This window comes from Onychostoma macrolepis, chromosome 15, assembly GCF_012432095.1.
Source record: "Onychostoma macrolepis isolate SWU-2019 chromosome 15, ASM1243209v1, whole genome shotgun sequence".
Taxonomy (NCBI): Eukaryota; Metazoa; Chordata; class Actinopteri; order Cypriniformes; family Cyprinidae; genus Onychostoma; species Onychostoma macrolepis.
This window is the reverse complement of record NC_081169.1, coordinates 26,972,563-26,991,600: the sequence shown is the minus strand read 5'-3', so window position 1 is coordinate 26,991,600 and position 19,038 is coordinate 26,972,563. Positions and strand designations below refer to the sequence as shown.

The following is a 19,038-nucleotide window of genomic DNA, read 5'->3' as shown; positions in this document are numbered from 1 at the left end:
CTTTGTGCTGCAGATCCTCTCAAATCGGGGATGCAGCTGTGAGACTGCCACTCTTAGCTCATTTTCAATGTCCAGCTTTGATCTGTATTTTGTCTTGATTGAGGCAACCGCAGAAAACCCTATCTCACATAAGTAGGATGTGGCAAAAGGAAGGAGTATTGCCAGGGCTCTCCTGCCCAGCAATGGGTAGTCCTTTTCCACTCCAATCCAAAATGCAGCCAAAGCCTTGGACTTAAACTGAAGCCTCGTTGTTGAATCAGAGGTGACATCAATGGCCAAAACCAAAACTGCTTTGTAATAATTATTTATTATTTTATTAAATAATATTAAGTCATTTTTGTAAGACTTTTTAATTTAACTCAATTTTAATGATACTGAATTTAAAAATCACAAGCCAATAAAATAACCATGTTTATTGAAAGTAACACAATACAATTGGACAGAAAATATAGCCTATTAATATTAAATATCAATCAATATATTATTTTTATTCAGTTCTATGAAACAGAATCGGATATAACTTTTTTTATAGTCCTACAAAGCTATTATTATCAGAGCATGTGAGCAGAGCATAGCATCACGAGAGGGTGGCGTTATTTTCCACCGTTGTACAGTACAGCTGTACTACAGCATGCTATCACAATAGCGCTATTGCAAAAAGGAACAAGTATACATAGAAATTTTCTGTCGGCGCGTTATTTGAGCGGTCTTTGCTTTGCGCACATTAATAGAGCGGAATATTCAGCGGAGTGTCACGACGGCAGTGATTAGAGAGAGAGAGAGAGAGAGAGAGTGCGCGCTGAATACTGCCGGGCGGCGCGGCAGATATTTTCGGCTCATTGGACCGTTTTTCTCTTTACGGTGCGTCCCTATAAATATCGTCTGACTGTATGTACACTAGCCATGCCGCGCCCCCCTTATCATAACTCCGCGCCCCCCCCTAGGGGTCGCGCCCCCCAATAGGTCGTCATCAACCGAGTCACGTCTCAACTGATCTCCCAGAATCTTGCCCCGTCTCAGCTGATCATCCAGAGTCACTTCACGTCTACGCTGACCTCCCAGAGTCACTTCACGTCTAAGCTGTCCGTCCAGAGTCACGTCACGTCTCCGCTGACCGTCCAGAGTCATGTCACGTCTGGGCTGACACACCCAGATCATCAAGGTCAGTCTTCCACTATCCCAGTTTGATGTCTAGTTTGAGGGATGTACCGCTGGTGTCTGCACGCACGACTGGTATCCCCAAACCAACTCACTCTAACCCTCCTGTTCTTATGCATATTCCCCTGTCTGAGGCACTTCCCCGGATGGGAATCGCTTTGTGTTGCGTTTGGGCTGCGTACACCACCGCAGAACTGCCCGAGGTGGTGGCACCCGCTGTAGCTTCTCCAGAGGTGGCAGTCCACGCTGCAGAACCTCAAGAAGCGGCGGGGCTCGCGTCGGCCCCTTGTATGGTGGTAGCGCCCAGTAATGTACTCTCAACCTGTTGTGTTGCGGTCGAAGAGACCGTTACTAAACTCTCCCTGTGTCCTGAGGTTACTGCTGTAGAACCTCCAGAGGTGGCGGCAGCTGCTGCAGAACCTCCAGAGGTGTCAGCGGTAGCCGTCAATGAACTCTCATTCTGTCCTGTCACGGCTATGGAGGCCGCCAATGAACTCTCGTTCTGTCCTGTCACGGGTATGGAGGCCGTCAATGAATTTTCTGTGTTCCCTGCCTCGTTCCTTGGGTCCGTGCATGTTCTCTCTCCTTGTTATGTCTCCGTTCTCCCTAGGTCCCAGGCTCTGCTGTGGGTTCCTGATCCGTCGTGGTGGGCTCCTGCTCTATCTGCTCCACCGTGGTGGTCTGCGGGTCTGTCTGCTCCGCTCTGGTGGTCTTCTGCTCCACCTGTTCCGTCTGCTCCGCTGTGGTGGTCCACTATCTGGCTCTGGTGGTCTTCTGCTCCACCCTGGTGGGCTCCGGCTCTAGCTGCGCCGCCGTGGTGGTCTGCTGTCTGGCCCTGGTGGGCTCCAGTCCCGTCTGCTCCGCCCTGGTGGGCTCCAGTCCCGTCTGCTCCGCACTGGTGGGCTTCAGTCCCGTCTGCTTCGCCCTGGTGGGCTCCAGTCCGTCCACTCTGCCCTGGCTTCCTGCTCTGCCGGCTCTGCCTTGGTCCCCGGTCACTCCGCTTCCACAGGGACCTGGCCCTCCATCCCTCCCCCTGTTCCTCCTCCGCTCCACCTCCCTCCTGGATTATAGACTGTGTGGAGCGTCTGGAAGCCGCTCTTTGGGGGGCTCTGTCACGAATCTGGTCTGTACTTCCATTCACTCACCACCAGAGGTCACTCACTCACCATCATCCATCACACAGATCACACAGCTGTCACATATTACAGTTGCACTGATTGCACACACAGCTCTCACTAATCACACACTCTATTTCTACCCTGGACTTTCCTTCCGTCACTGCCGAGTATTGTATGCATTATCGCTGCCCTACAGAGCCCTGTTAGTTTTCCTAGTCTTGTCTTGCCTCGCCTCGCCTGTAATAGTATGATTCTGAGCAAAGTACAGAGGGAAGAGCAACAAAACTGCAAAGTCACGGCCTCACAAACAATATGTTTATAATCTCCTTCACACACTTTATCTTTACTTTTGTGAAATGCACCGAAAACCAGGAAGTGTGTGGATTCAAGAGAAACGAAACCTATTTCCCTGCTACACAAGCCTCTGCTTAAGGATCCACGCAGATCTAGTTTGACTAAAGCTGTAGAGGAGCAAATATTTGAATTACCCTTCTGTCAAAACAGGTAAAAACATCATAGAAGCATAAATAATAGTTTTATATGTCCTTTTGCTTGCACAGAAAAAAGAACACAGTTGTATGTGTTTAATAATTCTATGTTGCTATCTTGATGTCATGTTTATTGGTTACGGTGGAGTATTTAGCACTCTTTATAATAATGTACAAAACTGTGTTTTGTAGATTTGTAGACGTGCTCTTTCTTTAATGATTTACTTCTGGCAGAGCCGTTTCTATTAGAGGTATATAAACTGTCTGCAAAGAAATGTCTGTATCTGCAGCGAGTCAGTATGAGGATCAGTTCATGTGTTCAGTCTGTTTGGATCGGCTGAAGGAGCCGGTGACGATTGCCTGTGGACACAGTTACTGTATGAGCTGTATTACTGACTGCTGGGAGCAGAAGGAGCAGGAGCCACCGTACCACTGTCCCCAATGCAGAGAGAGCTTCAGTGACAGACCTCTACTGAAGAAGAACACTCTGATAGCTGAGATGATGGAGACGCTGCAGAAGACGTCTCTACAAACGGCTGCTGTGGAGTGTGATGTTTGCACTACAGAGAAGAACAGAGCTGTAAAGTCCTGTCTGCAGTGCTTGGCCTCCTTCTGTCAAACTCACCTGCAGCTTCACTATCAATCTCCTGCGTTTATGAAGCACAAACTAGTCGAAGCCTCCAGAAACATTCAGGAGAACATCTGCCTCAGTCATGGGAAACCTCTAGATATTTACTGTCAGGATGATGATCAATGCATTTGTTGCATGTGTACTGATAATCATAAAAGACACAATGTTGTGTCTGTGGATTCAGAATGCACTAGTAAAAAGGTAGGCCTATATATTTATCTTCCAGTGATAAATAAATATCGTAATAATAATAATAACAATAACATTTTGATGTTAACATTCTCAGAAAGAATTAAAAGAAATAAGCATGACGTGTCAAAAGCTGATTCAGGAGCATGAGAAAGGTCAGCAAGATCTCAGTGAAGCTGTGAATCTCCTGAAAGTATGTGTATTTAAGCATTATTTAGTTTTATTGAAGACTAAATTTAGTTTGAAACACAGATTGTCAAATTCAGTAAATGTAGATGGTGAACAGTGGCTTTCAAGCATAAATTATTTAAAGAGTGCTATAAAAGTAGTGACTTACAGTCATGGTGTCCTTTTTGCTGTTTATCTCTTTTTGGAGCTGGACAGCCACTAGTTTATTGTGTCATTGTTTGGAACAGATGCAGTTTAATTTTACTTGGATTTGTGGATTTGGGAAAAAAAGAATTGCTCACAAAATTTTTTGGCATTTGGTATTTTGGCAGTTGTACCAAACTGAGTCACGACAATGATCTGCATGATCACAGTTTTGTGTCTCCAACAGAGTTCAGCACAAGAGGCCGTGGAGAACACTGAGAAGGTATTCACTGAGCTCATCTGCTCTCTGGAGAAGAAATGCTCTGAGATTAAAGAACAGATCAGAGCTCAGGAGAAGACTGAGATAGCTCGAGCTGAGAAACTTCACAAACGTCTGGATCAAGAGCTGACAGAACTCAGAAAAAGACTAACAGAGATTGAGACACTTCTGATTACTGATGATCAGGTCAATTTTCTGAAGGTAATGACGCAGAAATGTTGAGAATCTAAAAATGAAGCACTAATGCTTGTTTTTTGTTTTGGAAAAGATTTGTTGTCCTTCACAAATTAAGTCTGAATTATTTGTCTCATTTCAGAGCTGTCAGTCTGTGTGTGTTTTACCGACATTTGAAGACATTCCCAGCTTCACTCAACACACTCATCTGTCTTTTAAAGACATTTCAATCTCAGCATTCAGAGAGGTTTTGGAGGACGTCTGTCAACAGCAAGCAGTCAGAATATCTCAAGAAGGTTTGAATTTTTTAATATTGTCAGTCATAACACTACCCTGCATCATTTGTTTCTGAATGAAATCCAGAAGTTTCTTACTGATTTTGGGGTGCTGATTCCAAGAATTGTGGATGTTTTTCTTGAGCAAGTCACAGTTTCTCAAAAAAATATGATGTATTTCGTAGAATTTGTTTTCTTTTAACAACCATTTGTAAGGTGAAGAAGTCTAATTACGTAAGCCCAGTGATCTGGGCCCGCCTGGGGCACGTTCCTGGGTGAGGCGTGCTGTCTGGTTGACCGAATCCAACTCCATGCCGAGAAAAGAGATCCTCTGCGTTGGCACGAGTTTGCTCTTTTCCCAGTTGACCCGAAGACCCAACTGGCTGAGGTGCCTGAGCACCAGGTCCCTGTGTGCGCACAACTGCTCTCGAGACTGTACAAGTATGAGCCAGTCGTCGAGGTAGTTGAGGATGCGCACACCCCGTTCTCTCAGGGGAACAAGGGCTGCCTCTGTGACTTTGGGGAAGACGCGAGGCGAAAGGGACAGCCCGAAGGGCAGGACCTTATACTGGTATGCCCGACCCTCGAACGCGAATCGCAGGAATGGCCTGTGTCGCGGGAGAATCGAGACATGAAAGTACGCGTCCTTCAGGTCGATTGCTGCGAACCAATCTAGGGGATGGACGCACCCAAAAATGCGTTTCTGCGTCAACATCTTGAACGGCATCTTGTGAAGTGCATGGTTCAAAACTCGCAGATCCAAGATCGGTCGTAACCCACCGCTTTTCTTGGGCACAATGAAGTAAGGGCTGTAAAAACCCGACCTCATATCGGCTGGAGGGACCAGCTCTATCGCGTCCTTCGCCAGCAGGACTGCAATTTCCGCACGCAAGACAGGGGCATCGACGGCCTTGACTGAAGTGAACCGGATGCCCCCGAACTTGGGGGGACGCCGGGCGAACTGAATCACGTAGCCGAGTCTGATGGTCCGCAGGAGCCACCAAGACGGACTGGGGAGCACTAGCCAGGCTCCGAGAGACCGTACCAGCGGGACCAACTGGGCCACCGACATACCCACGGTGGGGCAGCGAGGTGGGACACAGGGACCCGGTCCGGAGCCTGTGACGGCCTGTGACGGCTTGGCCTGTGATAGCGGGGGGCGGGGTCTGGGTGTGCAGTGTAACACTCACCTGATTCCTCCTCGTGAGGGAGGAAACACAGGAACCCGGCTTGAGGCTTGTGACAGCCTGGCGTGTGACGACTTGAAGCGGGGACTCGAGTGCTACCGCCCTTACCTGGTTCCACGAATGGGCAGGAGGGGTGCTCTTGGGCAACCCACTGCTGCCTGTTGGCGAGAGAGGAGAAGGGAAGTGATCCTGTGATGCATTGTTCACCACTCTCCTCCTCTTGAGACCCAGAGATTGAGGAAACCACTCTTTTATTGATGTTTTGGGATGTTTTGGCGGAACAAAAACAAAGCGAAACAAAAGATTCTCCACCCGGCCCTCCTCCGGGGGAGGGAGTGGTGCGGTCACCATCTCCCGACAAGCAGTCTCCACCATCTCTGGGTCGCCCGTCTCAGGGCCTCTTGCACTTGCGCTTGCCGCAAGGTTTGGCGGGGGCCTGGACGGGCTGGGCGTCCTGCCTGCGACCGGCTCCACGACGCTGCCTGGTGGAAGGCTGCTGCGGCTGCGCGGGAGCGGGGGCAGCCGAAGGGGGGTGCCCACGGCGACGAGCAGGCTGAGGGGCTGCAGCCGGAGTGGAAGCAGCAAGTTTCCTCCGGCGCATGATGTGTTTGATCGCTTCAGTCTGCTTCTAGGCTGCCGAGAACTGCTGGGCAAAGCTCTCGACAGAGTCGCCGAAAAGGCTGGTCTGCGACACGGGAGCATTCAGGAACTGTACCTTCTCCTGCTCCTTCATGTCAGCAAAACACAGCCAGAGATGGCGCTCCTGGACCACTAACGTGGACATCACATGACCCAGAGACTGTGCGGTCACCTTCGTCACTCGAAGCGCAAGGTCCGTCGCAGCACGCAGCTCATGTAGAACCGCCAGGTCATGACCACCCTCGTGCAGGTCTTTCAGGGCTTTCGCCTGGTGGACCTGCAGTAACGCCATGGCGTGAAGGGCAGAAGCCGCCTCCCCACAGGCTCTATAAGCACTGCCAGTTAGACCTGACGAATACTTACAGGCCCGAGAGACACGGGTCACCCGCAGAGTGGTAGCGGCTGTTGGACATAGTTGCATGGCCACAGACCGCTCCACAGAGGGGATGCCCGCGTACCCCAAAGCGGCTCCACCATCGAGGGTGGTGAGGGGGGAGGAGCCACAGGATTTGTTTCGGGCAGTGAAAGGTGCCTTCCACGATCTTCTGAGCTCCTCATGCACTTCCGAGAAACCACTCGTCCAGCCTCGAAGGATCGGGACGCGGTGGAGGATTCCACACGAGCCCGACATTCTCGGCGGCCCGGGAAAGCATAGCTGTCATCTCTGGGTCTGGCTCGGACAACGCTACCACACCCGAAGAGGGCAACGCAGCCGGGTCGTCATCCCCGGAGAGAGAGGACTCGCCCTCTGATGCAGAGATCGACATCTGGTCGTCAGAGGGGGCACCGAAGGAAACGCGTGGTGCACTCTGTCCAGCAGAGGGCCCAGCGCACTCCTTCGGCAGCTCCACCGGCTGCGGAGTGCTTGAGGGGTGAGTAACTCCTCTTGGGGAAGCCCTCACTGTCACCCTCAGATCACCTCTGACTCCACCGGATACAGCGCCGCCCCGGGAACGAACGCTGGATCGCGGCAGAGGCAGAGGGACTCCGCCATGTTTGACATAGCGGAGTCTATTATGCAACTCCAAGATGGTCATGTCCCCACAAGAAGAACATGAACCATCCACGAAAGCTTCCTCAGCGTGCTGAATTCCCAGACACGTGAGGCAGCGATCGTGACCGTCCTGAGGCGCCAGGAAACGACCACACCCAGAAACGCACGGGTGATAAGAAATCTTCAAAAAGACGCGATCACCCGTGTTGCTCTTTTAGAGAAATTTGCTCTTAATTAAGTGCTGAAGCACCCAGGGGAGCTGGCCACCACACACTCCTAGTGTGACTGTCTTCACGGGAATTGACCTCTTCTCCCGTGAGACCGCGACCACTGCTGCTGCGCTGTAATGCCCGCACTCGCTCTCTCTTCTCACTCGCAGGATAGGAGAGCAGCAGTGATTCACCGCCGCTCGGCTCCGAAGCGAAAGGATGAATTAATGCGGTGTACCCCCTGCCTCTTATACTCACGCTGTGATCAGCGGCAGCTGGATGCAATGATCGCATGCCAATGTCCATTGGCTCGTTTAGTTACACTCGAAGTGGATTGGTCTCTCTGGCGAGATCCCAATTCGTCGGTCATCCGACGTGACTCGGAGTGACCGACTGAAAGGGAACTACTGTTGCCATGGACACGTTATTTGTTAATGCAGATAGCTGTGTAAGTTTTCATAGAAACATAACATTTTCAGGGACTAATGTGAATAAATCTATATTTAAATGCAAAGGGACAAGATAGTCATTTTATTCGTATCTAAAATGAGGTGATGTGAACATTATGAAGCGCTAAACACTCCTATGCAGTGTATGTTTCATTCATACTCGAAGCCGGAGGGCGCTGTCGAGCTGAAAGTCCAATCCGCCACATAGAAGTATCTTATGATGGAATACAGCAGCGATTGCTGCAGCTAATGCCGAGTTCACACTGCACGATTTTAGCCCGATTTTTCACTCGCCGACAGGTTTTGATAAATCGCCGACAAATGCCCGACATCGGAGGCAAATCGGAGCTCGTTCACGCGAGTGACAATCGCGCAGTGTGAATTACCAAAGACACGATCTGAGAGAATCGCCGACACCTCGCCGACGCCCGTGAGATATTTGGCATGCTAAATATCTGGAGCTGTCGGCGATTCACAATCACGCTGTGTGCAATGATTTCTGACTGAAAACTACATCACGATGGCCTTCAGCCAATGAGAGACAAAGATACAGGGCAGAGGGAAGTTCAGTGAGGAGTTATAGACCATATCAGTATTTTAATGTACAATTATATCATACAGAAACAAGCACAAACGCTTGACCAGCCGCAACATCAGCATAACAGTTACTGCAAAATTATTATTTACCACTCTTTGCAGAACACAATCCCTGTTCCCTGCATCTCCCTCCTGCATAATCTGTTTTTGTTTTTGTAGCTGGAAATCAGCGCACAGACAATTTGCAGGCTATATTTTTTTAATACTTCCAGTCTCGCTCGAGAACAACGGGCTGACGCACGCAGGTTCTCGCGTTATTTCCTTATCACTTCTCGCGTGTGTTTTGTTGTGAAATGTAGTTTGCGGATCAGACAGAGTTGTTGGCGATTCTTCCTATTGTGAAATCATGCAATGTGAAACCCCTGTCGCCGATCCATCGTGCAATGTGAACACAGCAGCGACTGAATGCTTCCCCAGATAGTCACGCAGTGTGAAAACAACAGCGATCCGACGAGTTTGAAAATCGTGCAGTGTGAACTCGGCATTAGCTAAAAGCAGAAATGTAAACACAATAAACACACGATTGCGAAAATATATTTTGTATTTGTGTTTTTCCAAGTCATCTCCCAGGTAATATGTAGGAAAATACAGGAATAAAATATTATAGAATATGTTCTCGCATGACGCACTCACTTTTGAGCTATTAGTTGTATGTAATTTGATTAATGTGAATAAATGCCTAAATCTGTTATAAAGCGGCCGATTGTGTCTTGTAGAACTTTAGGATTGAATCTGTTCGCTGTGTAACACTTAAGGTGACATTTTCCATACCTTACGTTATACTTAGAAAAATGACAGTTAAGGGGCTTTATGCAACACTTAATGGGCTTTAAGGGACACTTAAGAGAAATTCTAAGGGTTTATGATGTTTCACCTAAAGAAACCCTTAAGTGTCATTTAAGGTATATTTTATGCAACGCCCTTAATTGTAAGGGAAACTTAAGGGCGATCTTAAGGGAAAATTACACTTAAGGTGCTTAATGCAACCGGGCCCTGCCACTTAACATCATATTGAGCAAAACCCAACACATAGGTAGGTCTACAATATTAGCCTAATATCAGTTCACACACAGGCTTATCGCTGTGTTAGTTGTAGTGGGTGACAAGCTACGGCATTAAGCTTGTTAGCCTTATAATCGCTCATAGAAAAAACATGGGATATCATAATTTTTTTGTCATGACTAATTTATTAATGATTCAGCATCATCTGTATTAAAGAGAAAGAATCTTTTCACCCGATGTTTAAAGAGAATAAAATAGCCTTGACAACCTAAGTTACTTAAACATAACTAACTGTTACTGAGGTACTTGCTCTCTCCCACCGGACTCGAGTGTGTGTATCGGTAAAAGTGGAAAGCAGGCAGTGGACCAAACCACTGTGAGGCAAGGGAGGGGGGAATCAAAACATTTCTGAACTTAAAACGTTTTTTTTTTTGCGTTTATTTTGTTTCACTACTCACACAATTATTTTGAGTATATGTCCATTATATTATTTTTAATACACCGAGTCGCTTGTAATGATTTTTAGGGGGGACAACCCTCAGATGTGAAGTGAGTTCTTTGAAGGGTGTAGGGCATTACTGTCTCATATAAGCGTTTGGAACTCCCTTGGCGAAGGGAATGAATGTCCAGATGTTACCTTGACAACGCTGCGCGTGCGTGCAGCATTCAGCACTCCAACAGCTGTTGCAAATAAATATTTCTTCTCATTATTATTATTTTATTTAAATATTGTCTCACTGTGTCTTTTTTACTATTAAACTTTTTCAAACTAAACGTGCTTAAACTTGCTTACCGTCTTATATTTCTATCACTGACAAAAAAATATCTTGTATCACGACTAAAGACTAATTTAATCAGCCTTACGTTTGTATGTGAAGTCGAAATTAACCCCAACTTTGCTTTAAAATGCATCGGAAGAGCTCCTAACTGAAGACACATGATCACAAACGGAAATCACTTCTGTGAAGTGACCATGCCATGTTCCCTTCACTAACGGACTTCTGGAAGGGCCCTTCGTGAAGGGATTAGTTTGGAACGTCCCTACAAATGGCGTCCCCTTCCCGAAGTGCCCTTCAAGGGCGCAAAATAGCCGTTTGGAATTCGCCCTATGATTTGGGACATACTAATTCTATTTTCAAATACTATTTAAGACGGATAGTATGTGAATTGGGACAGCAAATGTTTATATTCAGCATATGGTGCTGCTGACACAGAACAGCATGCGTTGTTTACGTGATACTCTCTAAAATGGCGTTTGATGCGGAGGAGACGAATTGTTGAATAAAGTCTTTTTTTTTTTCTTTGCACACAAAAAGTATTCTCATAGCTTCATAAAATTATAATAAAAGGTTGAACATTTTCACATGATTTATTTTAACAATCTCCTTGCTACTTTTCTGAGCCTTGATCGTGTAAGGATCCTTGCTGTCTATAGGAGGGTCAGAGAGCACTCGGATTTCTTAAAAAATATCTTAATTTGTGTCCAAAGTTGAACGAAGGTCTTACAGGTTTGGAACGACATGAGGGTGAGTAATTAATTACAGGATTTTAATTTTTGATTGATTGAACTATCCCTTTAGCTCATTGGTCTCAAACTCGATTCTTGGTGGGCCACAGCTCTGCAGAGTTTAGCTCCAACCCCAATCAAACACACCTGATCCAGCTAATCAAGGTCTTCAGGATCACTAGAAACTTCCAAGCAGGTGTGATTTGGAGCTGGTTGGAGCTAAACTGTGCAGAGCTGTGGCCCTCCAGGAATTGAGTTTGAGACCACTGCTTTAGCTCAGTTCTCAGCCCATCTTCACATATTATTCTGAGTACATTATTTTATGCCTAATACTGATTTTAAAGTTAGAACTATGGGAAGTGACAAAAGAAAATGCAAAATGGGCCAGATGTTTTCTGTTACACATCTATGAGGATTTTGCTACATTCAAACAGTGAAAATGACAGATTTTGAAAAACCTTATTTATTTATAAGCTTGTTTTCATGTAAAGTTCTTTGATATTAAATGAAGTATTTGAACATATTTTCCACTCCTTTGCATATTGTAAGTTAAATTATACATGGAACTTTTGACTGCTTTTGTTAAGTGCATTTTAAGAATCTTTTTTCTTGTTTTGCGAAAAAATTGGACATGATGGATTTATTTAGCCTATATATTTTATATAGGCCTATTTATATATTATTAATATTTTGGAACTCCGCATCATTAAATTAGGTATTAATGGGCCTTTTTTGCAAATCAGCTGATTTTTATTTTTTTTTAAAGATGCATAGCTCTGTAATGAGAGTAGAGGTCTTCGCGGTTATATTTTTTTTAGTCCCGCTCCCGTGAGGTTATATCCCACCCACCCACTCCTGCTATATATTCACTCTAGAATACATTTCTTCCCGACCCGACCGTTCCCACTAAATTTAGATTCCGTTTGCATAATCTCACATTTAAATTTCTGCCACTGAAAGAAAGAGAGATAGGCTAAAAAATAAAAGTGTAGTCTGCACAAAATTGTATTTGTTATTTTGTTCGTCTTGTCAAGAGTCTTGAATTTATTAACAGCAAAATGTTAAACGAACTTAGTGTCTTAAGACACAATTTGTTTAACATTTTGCTGCCAACACAGTAGGTAAAAAAGTGTCACAGAAAGAAGTTAATCATAAGTTTGTTTCTTCTTGTCTCTTTAGTGTCATGTGTTCATGTTGTAAAGCCTCTAGAGCCAAAGACTCCAGATGATTTTTTGCAGTGTAAGTAGAGCAAACACTAATCAATTGATATCAGTGGAAATGATCTGTTACAATGTGACCATTTTGGAAACAAAGTGAATTTTGTTCGATATTTGTTTTTGTCCATTCATCCTCCTCAGATTTCTGTCAACTTCAGCTGGATCCAAACACTGCACACAAAAAGCTCAAACTGTCAGAAGATAACAGGAAAATATCATGTTCAAATGTAGTCCAGCAATATCCTGATCACCCAGAGCGATTTGATAAGTTTGCCTACATCATGTGTAGAGAGGGTTTGTGCGGTTGCTGTTACTGGGAGGTTGAGTGCAGAGGGAAAGAATGGGCTGTAGCAGTTTGTTACAAAGGATTTGGTCGTAAAGAAAACAGTGGTGCCTGTAATCTTGGTTTCAACAAAATATCCTGGAAATTGTCCTGCAACAGTTTCACTCATGACAAGAAACAAGTCTCAATCTCTGCTTTCCCCTCCTCTAGAATAGGTGTGTATCTGGATCACAGAGCAGGAACTCTGTCCTTCTACAGCGTCTCTGACACAATGACTCTACTACACAGAGTCCAGACCACATTCACTGAACCCCTCTACCCTACATTTTATACTTATATAAATTCATCTGTCAGGATCATAGAGCAGAGCAGAGGAGAGCTTAGATAGACTGTTGATTACGATTTAGATTTTGAATTCTTAAAATAAGTATGTAAAAATAATGTATTTAATCAAAATGTAGTTTGTAGTTTGGCTGAACAAAGGGCATGACATTTTTTTATTAAGCATAAACAATTAAGAGGCCTAAAGAACACATTTAAAACACTTAAACTAGACATAAGGAAAAATGCACAGTTTATCATTAAATTTTCTGAAATCAGATGTTACAGTGGTGTGTGTGTACCTGTTTTTCTATTCAGGTGGGGACTTAAACCTGAATACACACAGACTCATGTCACGGTGGGGACCTAAATTGAGGTCCCCACGGGTAAACAAGCTAATAAATCACACAGAATGTTAGTTTTTTGAAAATCTAAAAATGCAGAAAGTCTCCTGTAAAGGGTAGGTTTAGGTGTAGGGTTGGTGTAGGACGATAGAATATACGGTCTGTACAGTAGAAAAACCATTACGCCTATGGAGAGTCCCCACAAGGATAGCAAACCAGACGTGTGTGTGTTTGTGTGTGTGTGTATGTTATCTTGGCATCTGAAAGTTCTCTTCAGCAAGGTTAGTTACTGCATCTCATAATAATCCATGTCTGAATCCACTATGCAGTTTATTATCAAAATGGCCAGCTGCAGAATTTCGCATTGTTGAGAAAATAATCATATTTTGCACATCACACATGTATTAAATGCAGTAGCTATTTAGTTTTTCTATTGCTATAACTACTGAAAGGATCTTCTTATGAATTCAAAACCTAAATTCCAAAGCCAAATTCTAAACCTAACAAGTTTTTAAAGTGTTTAATAACTACATTTTCTGATGGTGTTGACAAACAGTTGGCACTGTGAAACTTTATAGAAGCCTTTTTTAAAAAACAAACTTCATCCTGTTAGTATGTACTGTAGTAGGTTTGTTTCTTTAATTGAAACATGTTTATATGTTGTATTTCAAATAAAACCAAATGAAATATTGCATTTGTGTTAAAAAAACATTCATTTGATTTCAAAGTTGAAATATGGCTGTGGGAATCCTCAAGAATCCTTGATCTACATGAGATTGTCTGTGATTGTTGCTTTTCTCCACAGCAGCTGAATGAATATCTGCTTTAATCAGAATCGAGACGCATTGCTTTTTAAATAAGAAATTATTCCTGGTAGGTTTGATGCCTGTGTCATTGTCCAGCCAACATGAAATTATAATTGATTAAATCATTTTACACACAGATGGTTGGAAGTGTGTTAAAGGAGTTAATTAATCTGTTATTAGACACATTATTCAAGTAGTCTGATTATTAGTGTCAAAATATACAGTATGATTTTGAGCAAAGTACAGAGCAACAAAACTGCAAAGTCACGGCCTCACAAACAATATGTTTATAATCTCCTTGACACTCTTTATCTTTACTTTCTCTCTCGCAACATGCACACATCTTGACACTGAAAACTAGGAGGTGTGTGGATTCAAGAGAAACGAAACCTATTTCCCTGCTACACGAGCCTCTGCTTAAGGATCCACATTTTTCTAGTTTGGCTAAAGCTGTAGAGGAGCAAATATTTTACTTCTGTTTTCTGTCAAAGCAGGTAAGAACTTAATAGAATCCTTAAATAATGGTTTTACCCATGTCTTTTTGCTTGTGGTAAAAAAAGAGCATTCAATTATTTTATGCTTGATAATTATACGTTAGTCTGGATGGTGTACGTTTATTCTTTTGGTTACAAGTGACGCATTTCGTATTATTGTTTAATACACAAAACGGTAAGCACATTGTAGATTTGTAAACGTGCTCTTTCATTAATGGTTTACATGTGGATTGGCAGAGCAGTTTCTATTAAAGGTATAAACTATCTGCATAGAAATGACCCAACAATAATAAAAAACATGAAATATGTAATAACAACCATTCTTATTATTATTATTAATAATAATAATACTTATTTGTATTATATTACATATATTTACAATGCATCTGAAAGGTATTCACAGCACTTCACTTTTTCCACATTTTGTTATGTTAGCCTTATTGCAAAATGGGTTAAATTCATTATTTTCCTCAAAAATCTACAAACAGTGCCCCATAATGAAAACATGGAAGAAGTTTGTTCGAAATCTTTGCAAATAAAAAAAATTAAAAATCACATGTAAATAAGTATTCACAGCCTTTGCTCAATACTTTGTTGAATCACCTTTGGCACCAATTACAGTCTCAAATTTTGGGGATTTGATGCAACAATCTTTGCTCATCACCATTTGGCAATTATCTGCCATTCTTCTCCTCATGTCTTCACCTCAAAAGCTCTGTCAGGTTGGATGGAGGCAGATGCACATTTTCAGGTTTCTCCAGAAATATTTGATTGGGTTCAAGCCAAGGCTGTTGCTGGGCCACTCAAGGACATTCACAGAGTTGTCTATAACTCTTGCTGTGTGCTTAGGGTCATTGTCCTGTTGGAAGTAGAACCTTCTGCCAAGTCTGAGTTTCTGAATGCTCTGAACTAGGTTTTCATTAAGCCGATCTCTATATTTTTGTGCATTGAGCTCTTCTTCTACTCTGATGAGTTCCTCAGTCCCTGCCGCTGAAAAACAGCCCCACAGCATGAGGCTGATTCCAGCACACATTACTTTTGGGATGGTACTCTGCAGGTGATGAGCAGAGCTGCTTTCCTTCAAACATGATGCTTAGAATTGAGGTTCATCAGACCAGAGAATCTTGTTTCTCAGAGTCTGAGAGTTCTTTAGGTGCTTTGTTGCAAATTCCAAGTGTTTTCATGTGTCTTCACTGAGGAGAGGATTGAGTTTGGCCACACCGCCATAAAGCCCAGATCGGTGGAGTGTTGCAGTGATGTTTTTCCTTCTGTAGGTTTCTCCCATCTGCATATATGATCATGGAGCTCAACTAGAGTGACCATCAGGTTCTTGGTCACTCTAGACAAGGCCCTTCTCAGTGGATGATCAGTGGAAACAGGATGCACCTGAGCTCAATTTTGAGTGTCTTGGCAAAGGCTATGAACACATATGTACATGTGATTTAATTCGTTTTTTATTTTTAATAAATTTGCAAAGATTTAAAAAAAACTCTTTCATGTTGTCATTATGGGGTATTGTTTGTAGAATTTTGAGGAAAATAATGAATTTCATCCATTTTGGGATAAGGCTTTAACATAACAAAATGTGGAAAAAGTGAAGCACTGTGAATACTTTCCAGATGCACTGTACTACTACTATTATTTAAACTACTATTTTAGATTCACCCTTTATGAGACTGAAAAGATGTTGTGTCTATTTTTAACTACTCTTTGTTTATTTGTTTTATTCAAACATCATCAGAAAGAGTTAGAGGAGATAAAGGTGGCGTGTCAAAAATTGATTGAGGAGCGAGAGAGAAGTCAGCAGGAACTCAGTAAAGCTGCAAAGCTTCTAAAAGTATGTTTCTTTGCGTTTTCTTTATGTTTTACGTTTTTAAGTTCTTTTGTTTATTTTTTTTTTCATTCAATATATATACAGTAAATGGTGACCAGTGGGTTTTAAGCTCCAAATAATGATTTAAAAAGTGCAATAAAATGAGTGACTTACAATTCATGGTGTTTTGGAACTTGAGAGCTACTAGTTTAGTGTCTGTCCACATTATTTGGACCACAAGCAGTTTTTTTTAGAATTATTTTGGCTATTGTGCCAAACTGAGCTACATCAACAATGATCTGCATGATTACAGTTTTGTGTCTTGTGTAAGTTGAATTTCGGTTTCTTCAAGGCAAACACTCATTAATTGCTAAATAAATATCAGTGTATATGATCAGTGTAACCATTTTGGAACCCAAGCGAATTGTTTTTTTGTCCATTTTTCCTCTTTAGATTTCTGCCACCTTCACCTGGATCCAAACACTGCACACAACAAAATCATCCTGTCAGAAGGCTACAGGAAAATAATGTTCAAATGTAGTCCAGCAATATCCTGATCACCCAGAGCGATTTGACATCTTTGAATATGTTCTGTGTAGAGAGGGTTTGTGTGGTCGCTGTTACTGGGAGGTTGAGTGCAGTGGGGACGACTGGGCTGCAGCAGTTTGTTACAAAGGAATTGGACGTAAAGGAAGGAGTGATGACTGTAAATTTGGGTTCAACAAAATATTCTGGAGATTGGGCTATTTCATGAGAAATTTCCATTTTATACATGAAAAAGCACATGTCCGTATCCCTCCTTCTCCTAGAATAGGAGTGTATCTGGATCACAGAGCAGGAACTCTGTGCTTCTACAGGATCTCTGACACAATGACTCTACTACACAGAGTCCAGACCTCATTCACTGAACCCCTCTACCCTGCATTTATAACTGGAATGGGTTCATCTGTTAGGATCATAGAGCAGAAGAAAGTTCAGACAGACCAGAAGTGGAAATGTAATGGATTGAGTTTCAGATTCAAATTGTGTTATTGTTTTAGTGTAACCTGACACCTTATTTTTAAGTATTCTCAGGTTAGGTTTGCTTCTAAATTATAAGCACTTTTAAAAATACTTACAGACTAAGACTCCTCCGTGGTCTGTTCTCGCAATCAGAAATCAATACTCCAGGAGTCAAAAAATAAAAGTCAATTTATTGGTTAACATTCTAGCACTCTAAATAATTAATGAATACAAAACAAAAGTCAAAGTAGCAAGTCAAAAATCTTGTCATTTAAAGGCAATAGGAACAAGGTTTCTGGCGTCGGAAACACTGGAGAGATCAGCATCTGATGTAACTATTGTAGTTCCAGGTATTTAAAGTTAATTTATCAATCTCCTCCATTGAGGTCATCTTTCCATTCCTGAGTGAGCTCCTCTCCTCTTGTTACTTTCTTGCAGCTCGTAACAGCAGATGCAGTTCATCATCAAGTCACAAGGTGTCGGAATTGGGAAAATAATTGGCCGCAGAACTAGGCAAAGATCACTTCTCATAGAATATTTATCGTGTCTCGCATGTATTATCAGCTTTTTTGTTTTCGTGTGTTGCTACCTTAGGACCTTCTTACAATGATTACAATGATCTAAATGTCCTAAACAATTTCTTTATAACTTGGAGGACTGGGTTGAAGAATGAGGCATGATTACTATTTCATAAATAGCTACAGTAAATGACTGAACCTTTGAAAAGACGCACATTCAAAAGCATATCCTTCTGATAGCAATGTTTCTTTAAAATTAAATATATTTCTGTTTTTCTTTACTTTAAAAAGATATTAATGATGCAACTGTGTAAATATGACCAAATACAGGGAAAACCAAATAAAAATGTGCATTTGTGTTAATAACGTTCTAGTGGTCATCTGATTTAGAAGTGGAAATGTGTTTGTTTCTTGAAATAATTGGTCTCAAGAATCCTTGGTTATGTGAGATTGTCTGTTATTGTTTTTCTCCACAGCAGCTTGTTATCAAGACGCATCTGTTTTTAACAGGTAATTATTTTTGAGAGGTTTGATGCCAATTGCATTGTCTGATTAATGGTGTTGAAAGATAGCCTACAGCATGAAGTACAGAGGGGAAAACAAAAATAATAAAAATAACAATAATAATCTTTCACATTGTTATCCTTTAATTTTTAATATTTGGCATGTTTGTGTGCTGTTGCTAGTCCCTGTGTGTGTAATAAGCAGAGTGTACGCTCGTTGTGGACCCGCCTATAGGCGCATAGCCATTACTAACGCGCTCTTTAAAGGTTTAGTTAGTTCACCCAAAAATTTTGTCATTAATTACTCACCCTCATGTCGTTTCAAACTCTTAAGACCTTCGTTCGTCTTCGAAGCACAAATTTAGATATTTTTGATGGAATCTGAGAGCTGTCTGACCCTCCATAGACAGCAATAGTCAAGAAAGGTAGAAAGGAGATCGGTAAAATAATCCATGTGACATCAGGGGTTCAACTGTAATTTTACGAGGCTACGAGAATACTTTTCAACCTGATCTCACAGAATTCCGT

The 19,038-nt window shown here is 42.7% G+C and overlaps 1 protein-coding gene and 1 pseudogene across 1 annotated transcript; both read left to right on the top strand.

Annotated features, from left to right (window-relative positions):
* Positions 1-3,016: 3,016 nt before the first annotated feature.
* Positions 3,017-13,220, top strand: LOC131520359 (E3 ubiquitin/ISG15 ligase TRIM25-like). Its single transcript, XM_058744541.1, has 6 exons — positions 3,017-3,596; positions 3,682-3,777; positions 4,144-4,377; positions 4,493-4,646; positions 12,389-12,448; positions 12,568-13,220. The coding sequence occupies exons 1-6, from the start codon at positions 3,039-3,041 to the stop codon at positions 13,095-13,097; spliced, it is 1,632 nt and encodes a 543-aa protein (XP_058600524.1). The 5' UTR covers positions 3,017-3,038; the 3' UTR covers positions 13,098-13,220.
* A 1,834-nt stretch (positions 13,221-15,054) lies between these two features.
* On the top strand, positions 15,055-18,470 carry LOC131554231 (stonustoxin subunit beta-like; annotated as a pseudogene).
* The last annotated feature ends 568 nt before the right edge of the window (positions 18,471-19,038 follow it).